General features: G+C 43.0%; 2 protein-coding genes across 2 annotated transcripts; both read right to left on the reverse strand.

The window, feature by feature from the left end:
* Positions 1 to 7,844: 7,844 nt before the first annotated feature.
* LOC308327858 (charged multivesicular body protein 1b-like) lies at positions 7,845 to 8,444 on the reverse strand (the record flags this gene model as incomplete). Its single annotated transcript, XM_080781426.1, has 1 exon — positions 7,845 to 8,444. The coding sequence occupies one exon, from the start codon at positions 8,442 to 8,444 to the stop codon at positions 7,845 to 7,847; it is 600 nt and encodes a 199-aa protein (XP_080637552.1).
* A 4,124-nt stretch (positions 8,445 to 12,568) lies between these two features.
* On the reverse strand, positions 12,569 to 14,164 carry LOC308328368 (T-complex protein 1 subunit delta-like; the record flags this gene model as incomplete). The annotated part of the gene is made up of 1 exon (XM_080782144.1): positions 12,569 to 14,164. One exon carries the CDS (start codon positions 14,162 to 14,164, stop codon positions 12,569 to 12,571), a length of 1,596 nt encoding a protein of 531 aa, XP_080638270.1.
* Between the last annotated feature and the right edge of the window lie 12,006 nt (positions 14,165 to 26,170).

A 26,170-nucleotide genomic window follows, 5' to 3' on the forward strand; every position in this document is an offset into this window, starting at 1 on the left:
GAAACTTTCAGAGACATAGCAGATCCACAAGCTCACAACGCATGTCGATCTGCCATTTTCAACAAAGATAATGATTTAATGTAGAGTGAGAGCTCTGATGGGCTAAAAGCTTTCCCCACAATAACAGAAAACAAAAATACCCTGAGGGACTCCGGTCAACCATATAGGGGTTTATGTGTCTGCATCAAAAAGCTTTATTGACATTGTCCACCAGTATCCTATTCGCCTCCCAGCTCTAGCTGGCACCAGGGTCTACATTTATCAACGGGAGAGTGTAGGGAGACACCCCCAACCACTGTAAATGTATTAGTTATAGCACTCCACCACGTCAAACAAACGACATTTACAAACTTTTGTTTTCTGGCTCCTGAACGAGCCACGTTATGACACCAATTGAAAGCCGGGCGGGCGAGAGAGTAGCATTTTAATAAGTTTGATCTAACAGGCACATTAATCATAGCAGCATAAACCACACACACCCTTTGTAATAAACCGCTCCACTTAATCGAAATTAGTGAGAGCGTTTTTGTCTTTTCTCTCCTTGGAAGACAGGCTGTGAGCAGTCATTAACGACACAGCCCTCTCTCTCTCTCCCTCCCTCTCTCCCTCTCTCGCTCGGCTCCACAGTGCAGTAGATTTGGGGTTCAAGATCTTCAATAAACCCACAGAAAAGGTGCTGCAATAAATAACATTCCTCCCCTCCGGTGATTAATGGTATTTATATCCCAGAACGATGGCGGCAGCAGATGCTGTGATTGAAGACATTGTCATAATAGATAAGGGCTGTCGCACTCAACACACTGGCACACTCAAATTGGATTCTCCGTCATACCAGTGATGCCTCTCACATGATGTGGACAGCTACAAAAAAACATTGTTGTTTGGATGGAAAACTTTTTCCAAAAAAACTTTACTTTTCAAGAAATGGTAAAGCACGGCGACATGCAGGGTAGTAATTTCCAAAAAGACAACACGTTGACATACAGTATGGAGATACTTTATAAAGTTTCTGCCCGACAGTGGCGATTTACAAGGCAGGAGGAGTACTGTCAGAAGCAGCCAGGTGAGGTGGCCCATAGGGAAGCAGGGGACAGAGTGCCATTCTGACTACGTGGCCTCCGAGTGTGGTTATGCCGGTGAGGGCCATAGTTAGTAATGAGCGAGTCGGAATGGCGGTGCATCGGAATAGCGGGCTTCGGGAATACCGGTGTAAAACCAGGGAAGAAACAGCCGGGCGGGTGGCCACACACACACACACACACACAGCACTGCAAAGTCACGTCAGCTGACTCAGCGCAGTCCAAGTTGCATAACGATAAGCTGAGAATAGTAGCCTAAATGACTGTTCCCTCCATGTCAAAATGGAGGACATGAAAGGGCACAGTGGCATACACAACGCCAGCATCGTCAGCATGGGGTTTTTTAAGCAAAGCTAGTCCCATGCAGTGACAATGCTGGCATAACATGAACTGTTCTGCTACAGTGGATTTACATGAAACAAAAAGCCCAAAGCTGTTCATGTGTGACCACACACTGCTGTCCTCATTACAGCGTATCAACAAGGAGGAGGAAAATGCATTTTATCTGCAGTTTAAATGATGGATGGAGAAACAAAGCATGTCTTGTTGCTCAAACTCAGTGAATGATGTTAGCATCATGTTAACAGCATTGATTTTCAGCCTACTTTTCCAGCTGCCACGCTCCCCCCCGTTGTGAAACACTTCAGAAATGCTTTGGCAAGAAACTACCAGGAGTTTCACAAGTAAGCTTCAAAAAGACATTAACAAAACAGATTTTTGGGCGAGCGGGTCTGGAGATCCACTTGTAACTATTAGAAGAAAGCTGTAGAAAGGTGTAACCAGGAGACAGGTGGCAACACTGCGCTTCAGTTTACGTGCTCTTCATCTTGACGGCATGTGCTTGAGTTCTCACAACTTATGACAGCTGTACTTTTTATAAGCTTTCACTGAATATATATATATGAATATATGTTACCGCACCTCATCTGGTCTGTCTACAAAAATTATATATATTTTGTACCTGTGATAATGCCAGCCGATGGTCGGAGACTCCAAGGAGTAGACAGGTCCACAAACCCCCTCCCCCACAGTACTTAATTGGCACCCTCCAATCTAGAGAGGAGTGCCAGACCTGCAGAGGGGAGACAGGTGACAAATAATGCAACCTCAGTGTCAATACAAATATAAACATATTTAAACCTTTTGCAATCATTGTGTGGAATAATAACAATGTCATTTGTACAATATATATATATATAGGGCACGGGCTGCCTCGTGACATTCCTCAGACTTATCAACGTGACAGTGTTCAGCTTGATGATGGGTACTTTAGTACTATTAAATGCTGTTTGTTCACACGTTACATTCTGGATGATTGACGGAGAGAAGGTGACTTAAGGGCTGTAATAAAGATGACCATAATGGAGTTTTCAGATATGTAGGCCTACCATGTAATATGGATTCTTCATTATGTGCCCAAGGACACGTTAGCAGAGCAACGATCTGGTACCACCCACTTATAAAACAAACGTGGGAAAATTCTCCTACAGCACTGCCACCCAAGCGTGGAATGCCCTGACCCCTTCCCTTAAAAAGTGCAGATCACTGGCTTCCTTTAAAATAGAAAGACCACCTTTCAGTAGGCCTAAAGGACAGGAAATGATCACTTCTCCCTTATGTTAATGAATTGAATACAGTACATAGGACCCGAATACCGCAATTACTTTTTTTGGTGCAATCCTTTCGTGTTTGACTGACTGTACTCTGTGCTGTTTACATTAATGTCTAAAAAAGTATTCAATCAATCAAGCACATCATGCATGGACTATACATTTCATGCACTCACCAGCACCACATGTACTACATATCATCATACACACCTCATACTAAGGTGGAAGCAATGGAAACAAGCTGTAAGCTTTGTTAAATTATCCTTTATTATGATGGGATGTAGGTTATATGGGACATATTTTATTTCATGATCACTAAATAAATCAATCAATCAATCCTCCACACTGTCATTGTTTCTATTGGTCATCAAATCACTCTGAAAGTGACTCTTTTTTTCCTATTCTCTCCCCAACTTAGCCAATCTCCCCAGAGAGCTCTGTGTTGTCACTGCTGTTGTATCCTGCTGACTCACCTGCCAGTGAGGAGCCCCCACCGGGAGGACGTAGCGCAGGGGTGCCCACACATTTTTGACATGAGATCTACTTTCAAATTGACGAGCTAGACAAAATCTACCCACCGAAAATATATATATACCATTGAAATAGACACTCATGTTTTCTAAGGTGTGATTTGGGGTCCTAAAGATGAATACAAAATCAATATCAACATCTCAAAACTAAAATGTTGAATAGTGTGTTTGAGCTCATATGCCCTTTTGATGTAAATAAATCAAGCAACCTTAATTTAAGTGGCATATGCTAAAAAATATATATTTCTTATTTTTAATTTAAATATTCTTTAAGGGCATGTCAAGTGATCTACTGGTAGATCATGATCTACCTTATGGGCACCCCTGACGTAGAGCTTTCGTCCTACTCCTCCCGCCCCAACACTCCCTGCTGACGGGTGCTGCCCCAGCCCGTACGAGTACTGTACGTGCAATGACAAATATCACTCTCCCTGCCCGCGACTACCCTCCCCCGAACACGGTCAATACGTGTTAGACGCTCGACAAAGCCAGATGCACCGCAATGGATTCGAATCCATATAACCTGCGCTGTGGTGGGCCGGCGTGCACCACCCAATATATATATTTTTTCTATTATTATTATTACTTGCGAACGTAGAGCGTGCAAGTAGTGGTCGGTTGCGTATGTATGGTATCTAGGCCTGTCCTCGGTGGTCCCTAATTGGCTGTTGATGGTGACGTAATTACTTGCGTGAGCAGAGCGTGCACAAATACTGTTTTCGGCTGCGTATGTCGGTGACACCCTCGGCCAATCAGGGCGCTGCGTGCGTACGTCGGTGCGTCGCTCGGCCAATCAGAGCGAGCGCGAGTTGGCAGCTTGCTGCATACGTCGGTGGCCCCTTTGACCCTTTGGATCGCCTCCTTGTGTTGGTGGCGTTTCTCTGCGCTCTGCTTGCGCACAAGTAGGCCAACTTGTGTATACAAAGCGCAAGTTGGAAGCTCGAGTGCATTTCTAGTTATATTTTTCTTGGAATGGACAGTGCTTTAAGATAACACATAACACACACCTTTATTTTTCACCGAGAGCATTTGATCATTTGATCATATACCAAATCTAACTGGGGAATGCAACAACCCCCCCAGGCCTTTCCTATGTAAGTGGCAGCATGAAGAAGAGATGATAAGAACAGTCAAATTAGGCCGGGGCTTGGAAAGGGGGAATGCGCTCCATGATCAAAGACAGCACTGACACTCCATGTTACCACGGCGAGGTGGATTTGATTTCAGCACTGAAAAGAAGAAACCGCATCGGATGGTTTTATCTCAACAGAAATTATACCTGATCCTGGAAGCGAGAGAGAGAGAGTGCACCCCATTCACCCGAGAGAGAGAGAGAGAGAGAGAGAGAGAGAGAGATGCAACTCAGGGAGTGACAGGCACAGAAAAGGAGTGAGAAAAAGACAGATAAAGAGAGAGGGACCCTGCGGTGGAGATGAAGGTGGGGGACCTTGACATAATTCCAGGCTGATTAAATGAAATCCGCGGCGAGGTGAAATGAGCAGGAAATCGTGTCTGAAGTTAAATGGTGATATTCTTTGATCTGTGGCTCCAGGGCAGACCCGGTATTCTGTTAACAGCCTGAGGCCCCCCCCGATGCCATGGCACTGGGTGGCACCTGATCCCCCCCTCTGCTACAAAACACATAACAGAAGAGAGGTGCTGGTGGTTGTCTACTCTACAGTGTCTGACTCATGTGTGCGTGCGTGTGCGCATGCATGTTTGTGACAAGGCCTTGTCCTAATAGCAACCACATTGCGGTATCATCCATGGACTTACTGACACTCTGTGGATGCATATGGAACTACAGTTCGATGGGTGTGTGTCTCTGTGGTGGTCAAGGGCCATGAGTCCGATTAATAGTCCAGTGTGAGAGTTAGTTGTATTTATGCTCTGAGTCTACGGATATACGGGTCATTTGTGACAACGTAGCCGCCGTTATATATCCAAAACCATTTACTTTCCGGGAAAGGGAATGAAAGTGTGATATCGGCAGTGATATATTGGCGATTCAAAAATAGCCAAATACATAGTCCTATAACTTTGGGAGTCATTGACATGAAAATGATATAGAAACATACAGCACGTACTTCATAAAACTCTTAGGATTTAGTATACATTGAATCGGCCTCAGGTCTTAATGCGTTAAGTTTCGGGGGAAAAGAGAGTTGAAATGTGGATATATGAGGTCTCTGCCCGACAGTGACAAGTGATAAGCATTGCAGCTAAATGGAGAGAGACGGCTGATGCTAAATGGCCTGCTAACCGATGTCGGCCAATGAAGCAGCACGCCCATTATGAACACAGATCCATCAGCGGATTCCTCTGGAACCACTGCTGTGACCTCTAGTCTGTGAGAAACACTTTGGAACCACTGCTGTGACCTCTAGTCTGTGAGAAACACTTTGGAAGTCCACAAGGCTGATAGAATGTGGATTCCTCTGGAACCACTGCTGTGACCTCTAGTCTGTGAGAAACACTTTGGAACCACTGCTGTGACCTCTAGTCTGTGAGAAACACTTTGGAAGTCCACAAGGCTGATAGAATGTGGATTCCTCTGGAACCACTGCTGTGACCTCTAGTCTGTGAGAAACACTTTGGAAGTCCACATAACCACTGCTGTGACCTCTAGTCTGTGAGAAACACTTTGGAAGTCCACAAGGCTGATAGAATGTGCCGCAAGAAACCATGAAATCACACAAATCTAAATCTTTTTTTAATGGATTTTTTTCATAGTTGCTCACGGGCAGAAACCTCCCATCTCCATATTCTAACCTTTTCGGGAATGAATCTGAATGCCATACTTGATCATATTATACAGCGTCACACAAAAGCTTAAAGCATCAAAAGTAGATCGAACTACTAGTCTCTATATGGCCTCCCCTTAATTGGTCAGCTGGGGCACGTGATTGAGGGGAAAGGAACTGGTTGGAACATCCTTGCGTTTTAGGACCACAAAACACGTATTTGTCCCAACTCTGTATGTAATTAGTTGACTATAGGGTCCCCCCCGGGGGAGTATACTTGGTCCCCTCCTCATTTCCCTCTACACGGAATCTTTCTAAATCTGCGACATTGTGAGCGTAGGTATTTTGGGACGTTATGGTTCGTAGCGCGCCACAGAGTGGCGCACTACGAACTTGTAGGTCTGCTATTTTTTTTTAATCATTAAAATGCAGTGCTTTACCTTGGTTTATTTGATAAACATTGTTCCTATATATGCACACCTGACTGAAGAGCGAGATAATTTGCAAACCAGATGTAACAAACCGATTGAAAGAGGAAGAGAAAGAAAGCCCTGTGATGGTCAGTGAGACGATCCAATCCCTTATTGTACTGTATTTTATTTATTTTATCTCTCTGCTCTCTTTATTAATTTACTTTTCTTGGAGGCTGCAGATGTTGTGGGGGCTTCATAGCCATTCATAGCCATGCACACTTTCAAACATTTGAGTCATGCAAGAGGTAAGAGGCTTGTGATTGAAAACAGTGTATGACTCCTGTGCCGTGCATGAAATAATGCAATGCAATGCTTTATTTTTGACAACTGTGCCCTGAATGAAATAATGCAATGCAATGCTTTATTTTTGACAACTGTGCCCTGAATGAAATAATGCAATGCAATGCTTTATTTTTGACAACTGTGCCCTGCATGCAATAATGCAATGCTTTATTAATGTTAAGGATGATGATTGGAGAAATGTCCAGACTGAAGAACTGTAATCAATGGTGTTTTTTCCAATCATGCACACACTGGCCAAGTCAATGTGGACATGCTTCATACCACTCAACGTGTAAAGGAAAGAGTATAGAGTGACACTAGAGTACAATGTACAATTTAGGCATTTGCAGATACTCTTTATCCAGATCGATTTGCAGAAAGCAAGGTAACTAAATACTACATCAAACGCAAGTGTCTGTGTTGTTGGGGTACAAAAAAAAGTGTTTGCTTAGAATTCATAATTATGGTGTGTTCAGACTCGGTTGGTTGGAGTGGCGCGATTATATACAAAGTCAATGCAAAGACGGGAAGTTGCGATGCAAATACCGGTAGGCTATATATTCAGGTCTGTAGAACCATCTGGTAAGGCCAGAGGCCTTAGAGGGAGTGTAGTGCTTGGTGTGGCGTAAAGTTGCTCGGGCATGTCGGAATTGCCAGATTTGGGACCAATTGCCTTGTATAATTTATCTTCTTTCCAAGATATAGGCCAACCCCATTTCCCAGACTAACTGTAATGGAGTAATCACTTGTGTGAAGTGAAGCTCCAGGGGCGAGGGCAAGGGGGGGCTTTAGCCCCCTCTGGTGGAGGCTTATCCCCCCCTAAGCCCCCCCTCCAAACAAGTCAAATTTACTGACTTCTATGTAAACCAAGATTCATTAGCCCCCCCTCTAAATAGCCAGCACCTCCATAGCACCCCCAGTCACAATGTTCTGGAGCCGTCGCTGCGCACCCACTGTGGCTGCCACATGAAATCATTGCTTAAATGTTAAAAGTCCATAGACTTGGCTGCCAAAGCCAGACGTTGGAGGGGCTAGTGCCCCGGCCTCAACAATATAACGTAATGCAATGCACAGTTCACTTGTATCTCTTAGTTATCATCAAACGACCAAAGTCTCCCTTTCTTCCCTATAATTGGGCTCGGAGCCTGGCGAGCCGTTGAGACAGTTCATCCTGATCTGCAGAAGCCACAGAGCTGCTGATGGGGGCCGTCTGCCCCTGCGGCAGCTGAATGTTCAGATCCAATCCCGCCTCGTCGGCCATCTCTAGCATCAGTGACTCCACCTGATGCTGTGGCGTTGAAAGTGTCGTCGTGCTACTCATGGTGTCCTCCATGTGGGCCGTCTGAACATCCAGCGTCTCAAACTGACTTTCAAATCTTTCCATGAGAGCCGAGATCTTTTCCAGGTTCATGGTCTTCAGCGTGGCGCCCATGCCCGTCACCACTCCCGCCATAGACCTCGTGACCTTGTTCATGGTGATTGCAGTTTGGACCCTTACTGTAACCGCATCGACTCGATGGCTCATTCGCAGGTAGTTGAGTGACTGGGTCTTCTGTCTAATGGCGTTCTCCGCGTGGATCCTGGCCACGTCGTCATTTCCTTTTTGGATTGCCTTCTTGATTTTGGCCTTCTCTGCTTTTTCCTCTTTTTCACATTTCTTTGAATTACGCTGAAGTTCTTTGGCAGCAAACTTCAGGCCGTAGAGCTGATTCTCCATGTTCACCATTTTGAAAATAATAATGCTAACACTGAAAAAATACTGGAACACTGCTGTTATGTATTTGACGTCTTCCTAATAAGCTACCCGTAGCAAGCCGTTTTTAAAATATTGCATAGATTAGTCATGTATTATATGTAGCTTTAATATGTTGCGCAAATGATGTGCAAGGTCATTGAATAAAGACATTATATATAGTGTAGTGTGATGTCACGAGCCATGTCCAAATATGGTGCCGCTATAAGAACGTTGCTATGGTGATTAATTTAAAGTTCTTTGAGAAGGGGACATTTTATAAAGAGATCTCCATATATGGACATAAAAGGGACAGTCAAAGGACATGAGGGAGCATATATGGGAACCAAAGGCAGACCGGTACGACGGGTACTCTAACAAAGCCCTCAACACTTTTTAAAATTATTTCCACACAACAGCTCTAAGGTATAAATGTGTCGCTTAATTTCTTGGTAGAAAATAAATGTTTGGTGCCACTCATTACATATTTTCTCACTCTGTTCTATGTATGCAAGGTAGGTATATCTAATTCATATTTATGTTTGTTATATAGATTTGATAGAGGGGCGTGGTTTCACCGTCCTTACAACACCGCTCGTGAAAAATCCTCCACCTTTGGTTCTAGTAGTTTATGCACCATTAAAACATGTAAGAGTAAATCTAGAGTCAAGGTCAAAGCTCTGATATAACCACCCAGGAACTCTCATCCATCAGAGAATCAAAGTCTGGGCCATTGTCACGCACGCCGACACTGACACCTAGTGGTAGTATTGTAGACACCAGTTGAATAAACGCTCTGACTTACACCAGATGCCTAATATCATAGCACAGTTCATATCGATACAATCAAATATAAACACAATGTAATAGCACAGTTAGCAAAATGGTGGTGACACTGGTAGTGTAGACATTACAGTGCCAACGGTGTGCCGAGGCACAGTGGTGCTTATAGGGTGTCAAGTCCAGGGCATTTTGTAAACCACAAATGTTTACAGTAATGCAATATAGACAACTAGTCAACTACACATCAGCCCTCTGATGTTAGTAGTTTTCACTATAATCACGGAATTACATCACATGCAAAATGTGAATGATGGACACCTGGTTGCGCACACTCACAGGTCCACTAACCTGTTCTTCACTGTTGATGACCACCAGGTGTGTCTTGAGACATTGCTCCCTACTTTCCTCCCAGGTTTTCCCTTCAGTAGTAGATCTGTGATAGCAGCTGCTTCCAAACATCGGCCGTCCACTGGAGTCTGGGACAGGACATGTAAATAGGTTTTCAATGTAATGGGTCCCGGGGCCCAGGGGTGGTCTTTTAGATGGGGCCCAGCCACATTTTGTGAGTCCCACTTCAATGACAATAGTAATATTTTGACATTTTTACAAATTGCAGCATTTAACTCTAGTCATGTAGAAAATAAACACAATTTCAACTATGACAACTTTAATATTTGCACAGTATTATGCAAACATCAACAGTGCAAAGTAGCCTATATAATATTCTTTGCACTGTTAGATAATTTTAGGCAGGTGCAAACCCCAAAATCAACCGATATGAGTTTGTCATGGCCTATACCAATTAGTAGTGATCAAAGAGACCGTAGCCGATATTTAAAAAAAGAGTCATTTAAATTATAATTGTTTTAATTGTCAAAATGGAATCAATTCAGAATTGAATTTGTGACAAAAATCTACACCACAGCTGAATATAGACCCTCAAAAAACTTGTATAAGTGCAGGGAGCTCCTATTTAACATAATTACTTGCGCAAGCAGAGTGTGCAAGTAATGCTATCAGTCAGGTAGTGCTACAGATGCGTATGCGTATGTTTTCTTTTTTGGTTTTGGTTCTTAAATTGAACCAAAACTTTTAAAATAATTAACAAAATACTATGCCCTCAAATGTTTTGTTCTATCAAATGCAACATTAATAAGCTCCCACTTAGCAGCATTTCTTATAAACTGACTCATAAATAAAACATGACAAAACATAACAAATTAGAAATGCACTCTGTCGAGCTGCCAACTTGCGCTTTGCACACAAGTTGGCCATGAATGGCCTACTTGTGCATAAGCAGAGCGCACAGCAACACCACCAACACAAGGAGGCGATCCAAAGGGTCAAATTGACCAACGACATAAACAGCAAGCTGCCAACTCGCGCTCTGATTGGCCGACCTACTGCTGACTCCTGTCAACTTACTGTCCGCCCCTCTTTAAAATATAAAAAAAGACGAAAGCCATAAACAAACATTTCAAATAAAACTTCCACCAGGAGCTGCAATTAAGTGGCTTTGCTGTGGGAGCATTCGACTTCAACGCACTTCTACTACTGTAGCTCCCCTCCAAGTCCCCTTCCTTCATCTCATACTGGCCAATCAGAATGCCTGTTGCCTGTGATTGGTTAGCTGATTTGCTCGTTTAGGCTACATAATTAGCGGAATTTTGACCGAATTTCTCCGTTCATTGTCAATGGCAAATCTTGAGACGCGCCTTAACTTTTCTTCCCACACTTTTGCATTCAGCATGCATACCAAGGCCCACAACCGCTCGATCATGATTGGCCCCTCTCTATCCTGCACAAAAAAATAAGTGATATTTGAATTAAGTGAAATCACTGAATGTACCTTTAACTTTTAAGCCCTCAGCCAATAAAATCATTGCTATGGGGTACACACAGACACACTAAGCTGGGCATAGGAGGGGCTAGCACCCCTCAAGACATAAATAGACAACGTAATGGCTCTAATAACTAGCTGTTATAATCTCCCTCATACAACACTAGTGATGAGTGGGATGACAGTCCATCTCTCTGCTCTTCTGGAGCTCCTGGAACATACAGTTCTGCACAACTTTCAGATGGTCTCTACGGGGGTGGTTCTTGAAAGTGGGGTCGGGGGGACCCTCAGGGTTCCTTGAGGGGGTTCCAAGTGGACCCTTATGGGTCTGTGACTGAGTGTTCAAACAGAAACAAATGGGCCCCATAAGGGTCCATTTGGTTCAATGTGTATTGTGTACAGTGTAGAGGGCCAGCAGTGGCGGCAGCCCTAGGCACTGACGGGCGGCAGTGGCTCAGTGGTAGAGTGGTTGCTTGGAAAGTGGAAGGTTCCGAGTTCGAGCACTGGTTCCCCCAGAGTTAGAGTGGAAGTGTCCTTAAGAAAGACGCCGAACCCCTAATTGCTCCTGAGGAGCAGGTTGGTGCTTTGTGTGGCTGTGCATGAATGTGTGTGTAAATGGGTGAATGTAATACATAATCTATGTAAAGCTTGGATAAAGACGCTATATAAATGCACTATTTACCATTCATGATGCGGTCCTACTTGTCCTCCTTGTCAGACTTCAGCTCTGCAGTCGTGGTCGGCCACAAGCCTGTTTCCTCGTCTGTCCTCGTAACGGCACCACCTGCTCTACAATGACTAACATACAGAATGAAACATGAACGCAAGAATGCTAAATATCTCTTTAAAAAAAACCTGAAACCTCTGAACACTGCTTACTTTCTTTGAAGGGGATGCGTTGTATGTTGAATCTGGTCCTTCATTGTGCTTCATTGTGCTCCTATATTATTTAAATAGCAAAATACAAAACGTATATTATTTTACTTTTGTAATAAAGAGGACATCTGGACAGGCAGATAGCGGTCCAATGCACTACAAGAGTCCGGACAAGGTTTTTTGAGATTTTTAAGAGACCAGCTTTTAGAAATATATAAAAAAAAACTCTTGTCAAAGTGTTGTCTTGTAGTGTATGGGAGGCTTAAGTCTGATGTACAAGTGCTCACAGCATTTTGAGCTTGCAGGTTGACAAAGGATTTCAGATATTTTTGACAATTCTGGAATATTTTGTTCCAGGGATCCCCAAAAGAGAAGATTTATGTACAAAAAAAAGCATAAATTATTGAACATTTTCCAAACATTGTTCACATTTTTTCGTATATATTTCTTTAAATTGGCCTCACTTCTAAATGGGTTAAGGGAGGGTTAAAGGGTTAATGACAGGACCTGACTAGGATCAGAAGCTCTTAATATACGGTCCCCACCACATCACCTGACTAGGATCAGAAGCTCTTAATATACGGTCCCCACCACATCACCTGACTAGGATCAGAAGCTCTTAATATACGGTCCCCACCACATCGTCGATCTTGAGGATGCAGCGCACCGTCTCCGTGGACAGAGTCAGCGCGCTGATGGACACCAACAGAGGCTGAACCACCTGCTCCTCCAGCATGTTGGAGATGCCGCCCTTGCGGACGTTGATGCCAGCGCCCTTCTCCCCCTGGGCGTGCCTGTTGCGGAGCTCCGTGACGGTCGATATGGGGTTCAGCCCGGCGTTCTCCGCCAGCGTGGAGGGGATCACTTCCAGGGCGTCGGCGTAGGCACGCACGCAGTAGGCCTCCATGCCCGCCAGGGTGCGGGAGTATTCTGCCAGCCGGTAGGCCAACTCGATCTCTGGCGCCCCACCGCCGGCGATCACAGCCTTCTTCTTGACCAGGCAGCGGATGACGCACAGGGCGTCGTGGATGGAGCGCTCGGCCTCATCGATCACCAGCTTATTGGAGCCACGCACCACAATGGTTACGGTCTTACCAGGACTGGCGCAACCTGTGATCTTGACCAGCCTGCCAGAACCATCCAGACTCACCTCTTCTGCCAACTCGGCTGTGCCCAGCATATCTGGTGTGAAATGGTCAATGTGGGCGACAGGCTTTGTTCCAATAGTCTTGCAGATGAACTCAATGTTCTCCCTCTCAATGTCCTTGATGACCATGATCTTCATTTTGGTGAGGAAATGCACGGCCAGCTCACTCAGTGCATCTCTGAGGATAGACTTCTGGATGAGCAGGACGTTGCAGCCTGACTTCTTGATGTGTTTGCACAGGGTGAGGGTGTAGGTGCGCTCCTCTCTCAGCACGCGGTCCATCTGGGTGTAGTCAGACACCACAATCTGGTTGTCCATGTCCGTTTTGGGAGCGGACAAGCAGAACTGGATCAGGCCGATCTTTGCCTTCTCCACGCGGGGAATGCTGGTGACCACCCTCTGTGTCAGCACCAAGCCATCTACAAGCTCACAGTCATCAACGGTCCCGCCAAGCTTCTTGATGATGTGGATGTCACGCAGGTCCACGTTGGTAGCAGTGGCCGGGTCTATAACCCTCATCATGGCGTCTACGCTCATGGGTGCCAGCAACTTGGAATACTGGGACACCACCTTGGAGCAGAGAGAGGTGGTGGCGTTGTTGATCAGACTCTGGCGGTCACTCAGCTGCACCGGCGAGCTCATGTCTGTCAGCACCTCGACCGCCTTGTCCACGGCTTTCTGGAAGGACTCAGAGATGATGGTCGGGTGGATGCCCTTCTGGAGCAGTTTGGAACAGGCCTGGTCGAGCAGGGCTCCAGCGATAACCACCACAGAGGTTGTGCCATCTCCAGCCTCGATGTCCTGGGCTTTGGAGAGCTCTACAAGCATTCTCGCTGCAGGGTGGAGCACCTGCATCTTTTTCAGGATGGTGGCACCATCATTGGTAATGGTAACATCACCTTTCCCATCCTGGATCATCTTATCCATGCCCTTGGGTCCAAGGCTGGTTCTGATGGCATCTGCGATAGCTTTCGCTTGAGATATATTATTGAACCTGATCTGGGCAGGCTTGTCGCGGTCCGCATATGGCCCCCTCCTCCCGCTCTGGACTTTAGTTGCTTCAGGCATTATACCTATTAATGTAAGTAAAGTGAAAAACAAGACTTTAGTGACTATTCGTATAAGTGGATATACGATATAAGTTGTAGAAAGTTATATGCCTATATTTATATAATTTATATAAATAACTACTGTTACTACTGTACTTAATGTATCCTCCTTACTGACTGTTGGTGAGATGGGAAAATACTTTTCGCTGTGCTGTACTTGTACTGTACATTGACAATAAATTGAATCTCTCATCTCATATATAAACTGGCTATGATGTGAGCATAGGTGTAGCACAAACCGTTGCCCAAATATGGACTTCCGGTTAGCCTATGACGGTGGTGTGGTAGGCGGAACTTTTGGAACAAACCAAAACTTGCACAAATGCATACATTGTCGAACATGCCCAATAACTGTAAAAGCCACACCAATGTTAATGGAGCATATTTTCAACCATTTTCCACATTATCTTCATAATCAACTTTATTTGTCACAGTATCGCAAGTAAAAAAGTGGGTGAAATTATTTTCTGTGCATACAGTACCATCATGGGGGGGGTTAGGAGAGATCAAGGTAGGAAAGAAGAAAGTTTGAGCACTTTTACCACAAAAACTAAAGGGTTTCAGATCATTTAGAAGCTGGGTTTCTCTTATTTTATTTACAGGCTGTTTATATATATATATATATATACACACACACACACACCGGTATTACGATGGTAACGAATTCCATCAAAACACTGTTTTTAGATACGGGAGGCAAACGAATTCCCTCAAAACACTGTTTTTAGATACGGGAGGCAAACGAATTCCATCAAAACACTGTTTTTAGATACGGGAGGCAAACGAATTCCATCAAAACACTGTTTTTAGATACGGGAGGCAAACGAATTCCATCAAAACACTGTTTTTAGATACGGGAGGCAAACGAATTCCATCAAAACACTGTTTTTAGATACGGGAGGCAAACGAATTCCCTCAAAACACTGTTTTTAGATACGGGAGGCAAACGACTTCCATCAAAACACTGTTTTTAGATACGGGAGGCAAACGAATTCCATCAAAACACTGTTTTTAGATACGGGAGGCAAACGAATTCCATCAAAACACTGTTTTTAGATACGGGAGGCAAACGAATTCCATCAAAACACTGTTTTTAGATACGGGAGGCAAACGAATTCCATCAAAACACTGTTTTTAGATACGGGAGGCAAACGAATTCCATCAAAACACTGTTTTTAGATACGGGAGGCAAACGAATTCCATCAAAACACTGTTTTTAGATACGGGAGGCAAACGAATTCCATCAAAACACTGTTTTTAGATACGGGAGGCAAACGAATTCCATCAAAACACTGTTTTTAGATACGGGAGGCAAACGAATTCCCTCAAAACACTGTTTTTAGATACGGGAGGCAAACGAATTCCATCAAAACAATGTTTTTAGATACGGGAGGCAAACGAATTCCCTCAAAACAATGTTTTTAGATACGGGAGGCAAACGAATTCCATCAAAACACTGTTTTTAGATACGGGAGGCAAACGAATTCCATCAAAACACTGTTTTTAGATACGGGAGGCAAACGAATTCCCTCAAAACACTGTTTTTAGATACGGGAGGCAAACGAATTCCCTCAAAACACTGTTTTTAGATACGGGAGGCAAACGAATTCCCTCAAAACACTGTTTTTAGATACGGGAGGCAAACGAATTCCCTCAAAACACTGTTTTTAGATACGGGAGGCAAACGAATTCTATCAAAACACTGTTTTTAGATACGGGAGGCAAACGAATTCCATCAAAACACTGTTTTTAGATACGGGAGGCAAACGAATTCCATCAAAACACTGTTTTTAGATACGGGAGGCAAACGAATTCCATCAAAACACTGTTTTTAGACACGGGAGGCAAACGAATTCCATCAAAACACTGTTTTTAGACACGGGAGGCAAACGAATTCCTTTAAAACACTGTTTTTAGATACGGGAGGCAAACTAATTCCCTCAAAACACTGTTTTTAGATACGGGAGGCAAACTAATTCCCTCAAAACACTGTTTTTAGATACGGGAGGCAAACGAATTCCATCAAAACACTGTTTTTAGATACGGGAGGCAAACGAATTCCATCAAAACACTGTTTTTAGATACGGGAGGCAAACGAATTCCATCAAAACACTGTTTTTAGATACGGGAGGCAAACGAATTCCATCAAAACACTGTTTTTAGATACGGGAGGCAAACGAATTCCATCAAAACACTGTTTTTAGATACGGGAGGCAAACGAATTCCATCAAAACACTGTTTTTAGATACGGGAGGCAAACGAATTCCATCAAAACACTGTTTTTAGATACGGGAGGCAAACGAATTCCATCAAAACACTGTTTTTAGATACGGGAGGCAAACGAATTCCATCAAAACACTGTTTTTAGATACGGGAGGCAAACGAATTCCATCAAAACACTGTTTTTAGATACGGGAGGCAAACGAATTCCATCAAAACACTGTTTTTAGATACGGGAGGCAAACGAATTCCATCAAAACACTGTTTTTAGATACGGGAGGCAAACGAATTCCATCAAAACACTGTTTTTAGACACGGGAGGCAAACGAATTCCATCAAAACACTGTTTTTAGACACGGGAGGCAAACGAATTCCTTTAAAACACTGTTTTTAGATACGGGAGGCAAACTAATTCCCTCAAAACACTGTTTTTAGATACGGGAGGCAAACTAATTCCCTCAAAACACTGTTTTTAGATACGGGAGGCAAACGAATTCCATCAAAACACTGTTTTTAGATACGGGAGGCAAACGAATTCCATCAAAACACTGTTTTTAGATACGGGAGGCAAACGAATTCCATCAAAACACTGTTTTTAGATACGGGAGGCAAACGAATTCCATCAAAACACTGTTTTTAGATACGGGAGGCAAACGAATTCCATCAAAACACTGTTTTTAGATACGGGAGGCAAACGAATTCCATCAAAACACTGTTTTTAGATACGGGAGGCAAACGAATTCCATCAAAACACTGTTTTTAGATACGGGAGGCAAACGAATTCCATCAAAACACTGTTTTTAGATACGGGAGGCAAACGAATTCCATCAAAACACTGTTTTTAGATACGGGAGGCAAACGAATTCCATCAAAACACTGTTTTTAGATACGGGAGGCAAACGAATTCCATCAAAACACTGTTTTTAGATACGGGAGGCAAACGAATTCCATCAAAACACTGTTTTTAGATACGGGAGGCAAACGAATTCCATCAAAACACTGTTTTTAGATACGGGAGGCAAACGAATTCCATCAAAACACTGTTTTTAGATACGGGAGGCAAACGAATTCCATCAAAACACTGTTTTTAGATACGGGAGGCAAACGAATTCCATCAAAACACTGTTTTTAGATACGGGAGGCAAACGAATTCCCTCAAAACACTGTTTTTAGATACGGGAGGCAAACGAATTCCATCAAAACAATGTTTTTAGATACGGGAGGCAAACGAATTCCCTCAAAACACTGTTTTTAGATACGGGAGGCAAACGAATTCCATCAAAACACTGTTTTTAGATACGGGAGGCAAACGAATTCCATCAAAACACTGTTTTTAGATACGGGAGGCAAACGAATTCCATCAAAACACTGTTTTTAGATACGGGAGGCAAACGAATTCCATCAAAACACTGTTTTTAGATACGGGAGGCAAACGAATACACCGTCTGGGTTTCCGAGGCTAACTAGTCCTGGTATAATCCACAGTAGGTTCAGGAAGAGCAAAAAATAAGGTACTCACACACGGCGGGGGATATCCCCACCGCTGCGTTGATTCAGCATGCAGCATCTCACAATCACCGGTCTGGTTTCCCCTCGCTCACTGGTGCGTCTCGGTTTGGCTGTCAGCTCCGCTCCTTCCACACACTGGTTCGCCTCGGTTTCTCCTCTGCTCCTGGGTCGGCTTACGGCAGAACCACCCTTGCTGCTGCTGGCTCCATTCCTTATGGCTCTGCCACCCTGCATAATCACATTTGCACAATCACATCTGTCCCCTCTCAGTTCTCTCCCCAAATGACTGTCAGTTCCATTTATGAATTGGAAACTCCACCCCTCTGATCACACAGCTGTCGTTGATTCAGCGCTCTGCGTGCTGCGGAGGCAAACCAGTTAGTGCACCACACAGCAATAATAACAATCATCATCATTACCATCATCTGAAACTCCTTATTCATTGTCCATGTTTCGGTTCCATGGCATGAAGCATACTTTCCACACAGGGGTTGTAGTTCAAGAGATAATTAAGAATTTTGCGGTTATGAATGCAAAACAATTGACAAAATGTACATGAACCTGCTGATCTGTGCGCCGTGTGCGGTGAAAAAATGCATATGCAACACTTAATAATTGCATATTATTTAAACAGATTTTTATCAAGTGGACTTAATGATAGGGTTGAGGAAGATTTAGTTGTTAAGACACATTTTTCCGACATTTATAAATAATAATAATGTAGGGGGGAAAAATAGTAAAAAAGTAAAATTCCAAAACAAGGTTCTCTTCTATAATTGGGTTACAGAATTACGTGGAAAAGAAAGGGAACGACCAGGGCACTCTTGTGTAACAAATAAAAAAGCCTTTATTGTATTGTATGGCTAATGCATAGCTGAGCATTTAAAAATATATACTGTACTTGTTGCAGCACACAGCCGTCGTCAGGGTTTCTAAACTATCTATTTGTTGCCGACATTTCAACTGTACTTACTAAAATGTTACATTTTAAAATACATTTGCTCAGGAGGCACTAGCTGCAGCTCATTCATTCCTCAACTCAACATTCTATTATGAAAGGTGGGCTATCATTGATTCATTCATTTTCTTTTACGCTTTCCTGAGCAAAATATTCTAGTTATAGTTATATTAAAGAGAATAATAAGTCAGGGAAAGGGGTACTGAGGCAAACATAACATATAACCCTTTTTCCTACTTCTATTAATCCTAAATGACTGGCCATGGGGGCTGCAGGGGAAACTAGACGACAGGGGCAATTCTACAAATACACGCTATAGGTTCCAAAGTTCCCCTCCCCAGTGAAAAGGCTTCCCAACCACCAACACTTAGTTGGAGCCCAAGACCAAGCTGGAGGCTCCGAGTCCATAGCCAGGAAGCGAAACTATACAATATTTACACAATCTTTTCCTTTAAAGGTCCGCTGACATGCCCCGAAATTAATATGGGTGGTACAGCACATCACGTGGTCTGACTGAAAACAGTTTGAAACAGTTTGAAACGGGGCTACGGCGCTAGCAACAAGTGGCTATAGGTCAGGCTAGCGTTTTTGACGGTACATTTAGCGTCATATTGGCTATAAATGTAATTGAAAAAAAATATTTTTTCGCCAGAAATGCTTAGTTTGAATGCAATTGAGGTTGGCGTGGGGTTTTTTAGGGGAACTGCAGCACAAGCGCAAATTTTGGACTGGAGTCCCATGTTCCCCCGGTCGCCAACACCCCTGTCTGCCCGCTCTGAGACCTCTCAGCCCCGCAGCGCGACAGTCGCGACTACGGACGGTCTGCTGTTGTCTGGCCGCTGTGAGAGCAGCGCGACTACTGTTCTTTTCCCCTCTCAGCCGCAGGCTGACATGTACACCCTCGCTCTCACTCTGTAATACCGTAGTTAGTTACCACAACATTGTTCAAGTGAACTATAGTGTGTTTATGTTTGTATTCATTGTAATAATAAATATCGCTATGCCGAGGCATAGTCTTGCGGACGAGATCATGAGCCTCTACGGGGGACTGGGCATGTGTGTACACACACACACACACATGCAATGGCACGGAATCTCTTCCCCGCTGTCATGCACTATAGCCACGGCTAAAAGTTGTGTGTCTGTGTGTGTGTGTGTGCGTACACACATGCCCAGTTCAATGCGGGGACCTGACCAGAGACTATACGTCCGTCCGTCCGTGTGTGTGCAGCCTGCATCTGAGACGGGCTAGACTATGTTGTCATGCGGAGCGACGCGGCGATAAATAAAATAATCATAGCGATATTGATTATTACAATGAACAAGCATAAACACACAGTTCACCTGAACAATGTTGCGAAAAAATAATTTTTTTAATGAGACTTTCACCCAGTATTCAAGCTAAATGTGACACCAAAATAGTAGCATAAGTTGCTATGCTACCACGGCCACCAAGCCCGGCGAGCCCGCATAGAAGTCGTTGGGGAAAGCTTTCGCCACTCTGACGTCAGAATCATGATAGCATTGTTTGATAGCAGTTATTAGCTCCCGAGGGGCGTGTCAGTCTTCCTTTAAAGACCTTGTAGACAGGAAGTAAGCCAATAAGCAGTATTACGTATTCAAACTATCAGACCACATAATATGTTATATAAACCAACCAAATTAGAGTGATAAAAAAAATATATAGAGTATATAAAAATGGTTTCAAAGTCATGAAAAATATGCTTTAGTATTTCTGCAAAGGGCTGTGGGGGGTGTCTACTTCGTGTGCCCAGACTGTTGCCTCCTGCAATTCTCAAATGCTTCCGTCATACAGTCTGGAGCATGGAATCTCTGATTATGAGCATGCGATAAAGCAGAAGTGAAGTATCCTCCCCACTTCTGTCGCACACATTTATCCTAATATAAATGAAAATCATCTAAGCATTAGTCTGTCTGTCTGTCTGTCTGTCCTCATTTTAATGCAAACAAAAGTGAAAAGACAGAACACATCTTAAAAGATAAAAAAATAAAGAACAGCATAGCCTACATAGTACATAGTATGTCACAAAGTGGAGTGATAGAATATTGTGTGCAGGGTGGCAGCATGGCCTCTAGGTGGTGGTATAGTGAGGGATTTTACACTAGATTGCAGGTTCCCAAACGTTGAAGCCCCAAATAGCCCCCAAGTCCAAAGTATCAGGCTTTACAGAACAGTGGCTGCAAATACAATACAATTAGCAGCTCTATGAATTCATTTATTTTCATAGAGACATTTAAACATTCATCTCATGACTCTTGTGTTTTATGAAGCATCATAATTAATCATTATATTCCTGGACTTCAGAGTGTTTTATAATATAAAGCATCGTAATTATATCCCTGGACTTCAGGGGGTCGTCAAATAATTGTGGGGGGTCCCCAAATTAAAAAGAAAAAAAGAAAAAAATTGCAACTGAATGGCTGGAAAATAGAAATTAAGTTTACATATAGTACACATAGTACATGCATACACCTTCCCTAATGATTATATCTGGTTTCAGTATTTTTTTATGGTGTATTTTCTCTATTACTATAGTTATTGTAGCAGTCAATTTATATTTGGGGTAGACCAAAGTACAGTAACAGCACAGCTCAGCATGTGGACATGACGTCCAGATAGTGGACATTCTGCTCTCGGTGGCAGCTGTCTGTGTGGTCAGCTGTCTGCGTTGGCTTTGCTGTTTGCACCAGCAGAAAAAGGTAAGAAAGAAACACATAATAATAGTCTGTATAGTTACACATGCACGCACAAGTGAGCTTGTAGATCTGCTATTTGCACCAAAGGGTATAGTTAACTTAAAACCAGCTTGTGACAGAATGCAAAAACTGCACGTTAGATTGAGCCGGAAAATGTAATTCCCACACCCCCACACTTCACAGTAGACTGCTACTGTCTGCCACCCTACTGTGCACGACTTCAAGCTCTATTTTCACCAACAGCTAATGACCCACAATTGGGATGCTTTATCAAATGTGGGGGACTCGATTTAGTAGAAGTTTTGTCTTAAACCAATGAAGTGCTATGAAGTGTGGATGCATTAATGGAGATTATAGTCTATACAAGGCTGTATATGTTGCTGTGTAGTGTTACTGCTGTGTTTATTGTGTGTTGCTGTGTTTATTGTGTGTTTCTGTGTAGTGTTACTGCTGTGTTTATTGTGTGTTTTTGTGTAGTGTTACTGCTGTGTTTATTGTGTGTTTCTGTGTAGTGTTACTGCTGTGTTTATTGTGTGTTTCTGTGTAGAATGGCCTGATGTGGAAATACAGTAAATAGGCTGGGACGATAAAGTCTAATCTAATATAACATTGAATAAGAGATTCAAGTGCAACTGTGTTTTAGTATATTTTGTGGCCGAGGCACGCATGAAGGGGGGGGGGGGGGGTGGCAGCTGTGATATTGTCAAGCGGAAAAACTGCATGTCTGTCCAAAAACATTTATTTGTTTTGTAGTCATTATACAGTAGTAATAGTTATTTAGTCACAAGCTCTTGCTAATACTTTTCTTTTATTTAACATTTATAAAACACACAGGCACTCTGGTTCAAAACAATGAAAATATAAACTAATTATCTTTATATGACCATGACGGGCCGCAGGTACATTAAACAGGGGCCGCATGAGGCCCCCGGGCCGCGGGTTGAGTAGCACTATACTTAGGACCAGAGTTAAACTGTAGGCCTACTGTGGGTTCTTCTATACTTAGGACCAGAGTTAAACTGTAGGCCTACTGTGGGTTCTTCTATACTTAGGACCAGAGTTAAACTGTAGGCCTACTGTGGGTTCAGCCTCACCAAAACGTGACGCTGTGAGCTTGTAGATCTGCTATTTGTGGTGAATGTTCCCCCCAGAATAGGAATGCTGGGGTTTAAGTGGTTAAACACCAAGTATAAAAGTTATTTTCAGTGTCAACAAATATTCTCCCCAGTTTTCCTTGTGACAAACTATATCTTTGGGGAAAATATTTACATATTTAGATACCGTTAATATGACAAAAGGTGCTATAAAGTAACATTTCTGTTGAAGCCTTAAATTTAACAACTAAACAAGACTGAATACCATTTTAATTTTTGGTGTTTGGTTGACATTGTATCAAAGAGAACATAACATGAAATATTAAAGATTGTAGGAGAAACTATTTCAACTACTGTACCAGCATCACATCTTAGCAAAGCTACACTTTCCATTTCAAACTGGTTCTCTTGTTCGTATTAAATGTTTGTATTAATATTGAATCAGTTCAGAGGGCTTCCACTGACAATTAATTGGTTCAGAACCCTGAAAGACTTGTGTGCGTTATATAAATGAACTTGTCTTGTCTTATAGTGGCTATCCATCATACTATTGTATTAAACGTTTTGCATTATATATATATAAATGAACTTATACTGTTACATAATAACTTGTCTGATAGTGGTATCCATCTATCAAACAACATTCCTCTTTCATCACTGATGACTTTCCTTCCTGAACAACTGATAATTATGAGCACACACACACGCACACTGCGCACGCTACTTTGCTCTGTGAAGGGATAGTAAATCATTGATTTGTAGATGTTTTGACATTTGAAGCACGATAAGTATGCTTGAACTGAATAAGAAGATTTTGAAATTATGTGGAATGATCTAAGACAGACCGACTGAGAAATGGAAACAGAAAGAACTTTAAAAAAAAAGATGCACATTTTGTGTTGTCTGACATTCTGTGTTCTCAGATCAGTGGACAGAATAAATACTGGTCTCAACACAAACGCCTTTAGACAGAGACAGAGACATTGTGCTTTATGTCTGGTGGAGAAATAATCTATTTTAATTGATCCTTTCAGTTCTATAATATCTCAAGACACATTTTAAACTCATGGGGATCATCACACCATGACACAACGCTATTACTCTTTAAAAATAACAACAGCTGATTACATTAAAGATTTTCACAGCCGCTCTCTTCAGAGTGAGGACATTAATTCATGTCTTATCAAAGCACATGTTGCAGTTCTCAGGTGGGTCCTTGACACCATTTAGTGTCCCGTACACTAACTTTCCACTGGGCACGGTGACGTGACTAGTGTTCGTGGACGAGCAGGGAGAGGATATATATAAGAAGCAGGTGCACGATATCATACAGTGACTCTGCTTCAGGATGAAGGGCTGTGTAGCTTTGCTTGTTTTACTGTTCTGTCTGTCTGAGGCTGCTGCGGCTCCGGGAGAGAACGGACCGGTCAGCGAGAGACAGAGCGATGCCGAACCAGGTTCCCTCTTCACACCTGACCTCTCTGGGCAGCTGAAAGAGCTTAGAGACATGGTGGTGGTGCAACAAGAGAAGATGAGGAACATGGAGACCAGGGTGGCAGCCAGCGAGGAAGAAGCCAAGGAACAGAAGATGTTCATGACAGGTTAGCATGGTCACAATGGAGCTGGAAGAGGTTGTAAAGGTATACATGATGAAATGTGTTTAAAATGTTTCATAGTTTAACATAATGTTGCTCTTGCCTATGATATTTTTCAGTAATGGCTGCCAAAGTGAGTGCTAGCGATAGCCTCGTGAAAGCCCTCCAAACCAGACTCAGCACCAGTGAGGTATATGTGAGGAACATGGAGACCAGGGTGGCAACCAGCGAGGAAGAAGCCAAAAAGCAGAAGGTGTTCATGACAGGTTAGCATGGTCACAATGGAGCTGGAGGGAAGAAGTTGTAAAGGTATACAGGCTTAAATGTGTTTAAAATGTTTCATAGTTTAACATAATGTTGCTCTGTGATGTTTTTCAGTAATGGCTGCCAAATTGAGTGCTAGCAATAGCCACGTGAAAGACCTCCAAACCAGACTCAGCACCAGTGAAGGCGAAGTTGAAGTTCTCCAGACCAGACTTAGTGCTAGTGAGAGTCAAGTTGTAGGTTTTGAGACCAGAATTAGTGCTAGTGAGAGTCAGATTGAGGGCTTTGAGACCAGACTTAGTTCTAGTGAGAGTCTAGTTGAAGGCTTTGAGACCAGACTCAACACCAGTGACGTCCAGGTTGAAGACTTGAAGGAAGAAAGCGAAGGTAATTTGATCAAGATGGTGTTCAGTGAATGCAAGTATAAATGTGTAGTGTTGAAAAGGGACTTTGGGGTTAATTAGTAGTTTTGCTACAAATTTTTGCTCCTATAGAGCACCGAAGTCCTGACGTCACTGTCAGTAGAGGGCGTCAGTCCCCATGTTCATGTACTTTTTATTTGCATTGTAATCTCCATAGGGGGATTTTAGATCGCCTCATATAAGAACTGTTTGAAAAATAAACCGATCACCCCAGCCTTTTCATCGACTGAAGGTGTAAATGTACAAATATACCCAAAGAGTAACATTGCTTTCATATGTAGTTTCAAGGCTTTTGCGGCCACATTAATTCAATTTTCTCCAGAAACTGACTGTATCAAATATGAATGGACATCATTAACGACACACAAACACTCTCCTGACAGAAAGGCCGGGGTGGTCGGTTTATTTTTCAAACACAGTTCTTATATGAAGCGACCTAAAGACTTTGGGTTAATTAGTATAGTTCACCCAAAATTACTCATCAGTTACACTTACACACCCCACGAAGCCTTGAACTGACCACAACTCAGCCGGTCATCAAATTATGTGACAGAAACTGTGACAAAAACAAACAAAAAATGTGTGAAGTGAGGGGCGCTCTTATCATCATCATCACATTCTGTGCTCAGCCAATTAAATCATCGCTATGGGGTGATCAGCCAATCAAATCATCGTGTTTGTGGTCACACAAACAGACAAAGCTGAGCATAGGAGGGGCTAGCACCCCTCAAAAATGTCCATGAATTCAAGGCTTCATAGGGTGTGTAATTACTTGCGCAAGCAGAGCGCGCAAGTACTAGTTTCGCCCAGGACGATATTCGATGCGTATGCACCGTCCCAGCATATTCGATGCGTATGCACCGTCCCAGCATATGACGTCAGGGTAGAACTGGTATAACTAGCTCTCAATGATGACGTAATAAAGATGTGGATTAAAGGACCCAATGCCAGAGTGTAATTGGTTTTCGATGGTGACGTAATGACGATATGTTTTAGTGTCGGGAGGATTAAAGGTAATGCTCCTGTGTATACATGTATGTAATCTGGCACCACTGCCGTATCAGGCACAAGTAGTTATTACGTCATTTGCTGGGACGGTGCATACACATCAAAAGTAACCACAGTATACCGCTAATCAACTTACAAATTACATATAAACAGAAGCATTTAGTATTAATATCACTA

Source organism: Protomyctophum bolini (assembly GCF_963924005.1).
Source record: "Protomyctophum bolini genome assembly, chromosome: 14".
Lineage (NCBI taxonomy): Eukaryota > Metazoa > Chordata > Actinopteri > Myctophiformes > Myctophidae > Protomyctophum > Protomyctophum bolini.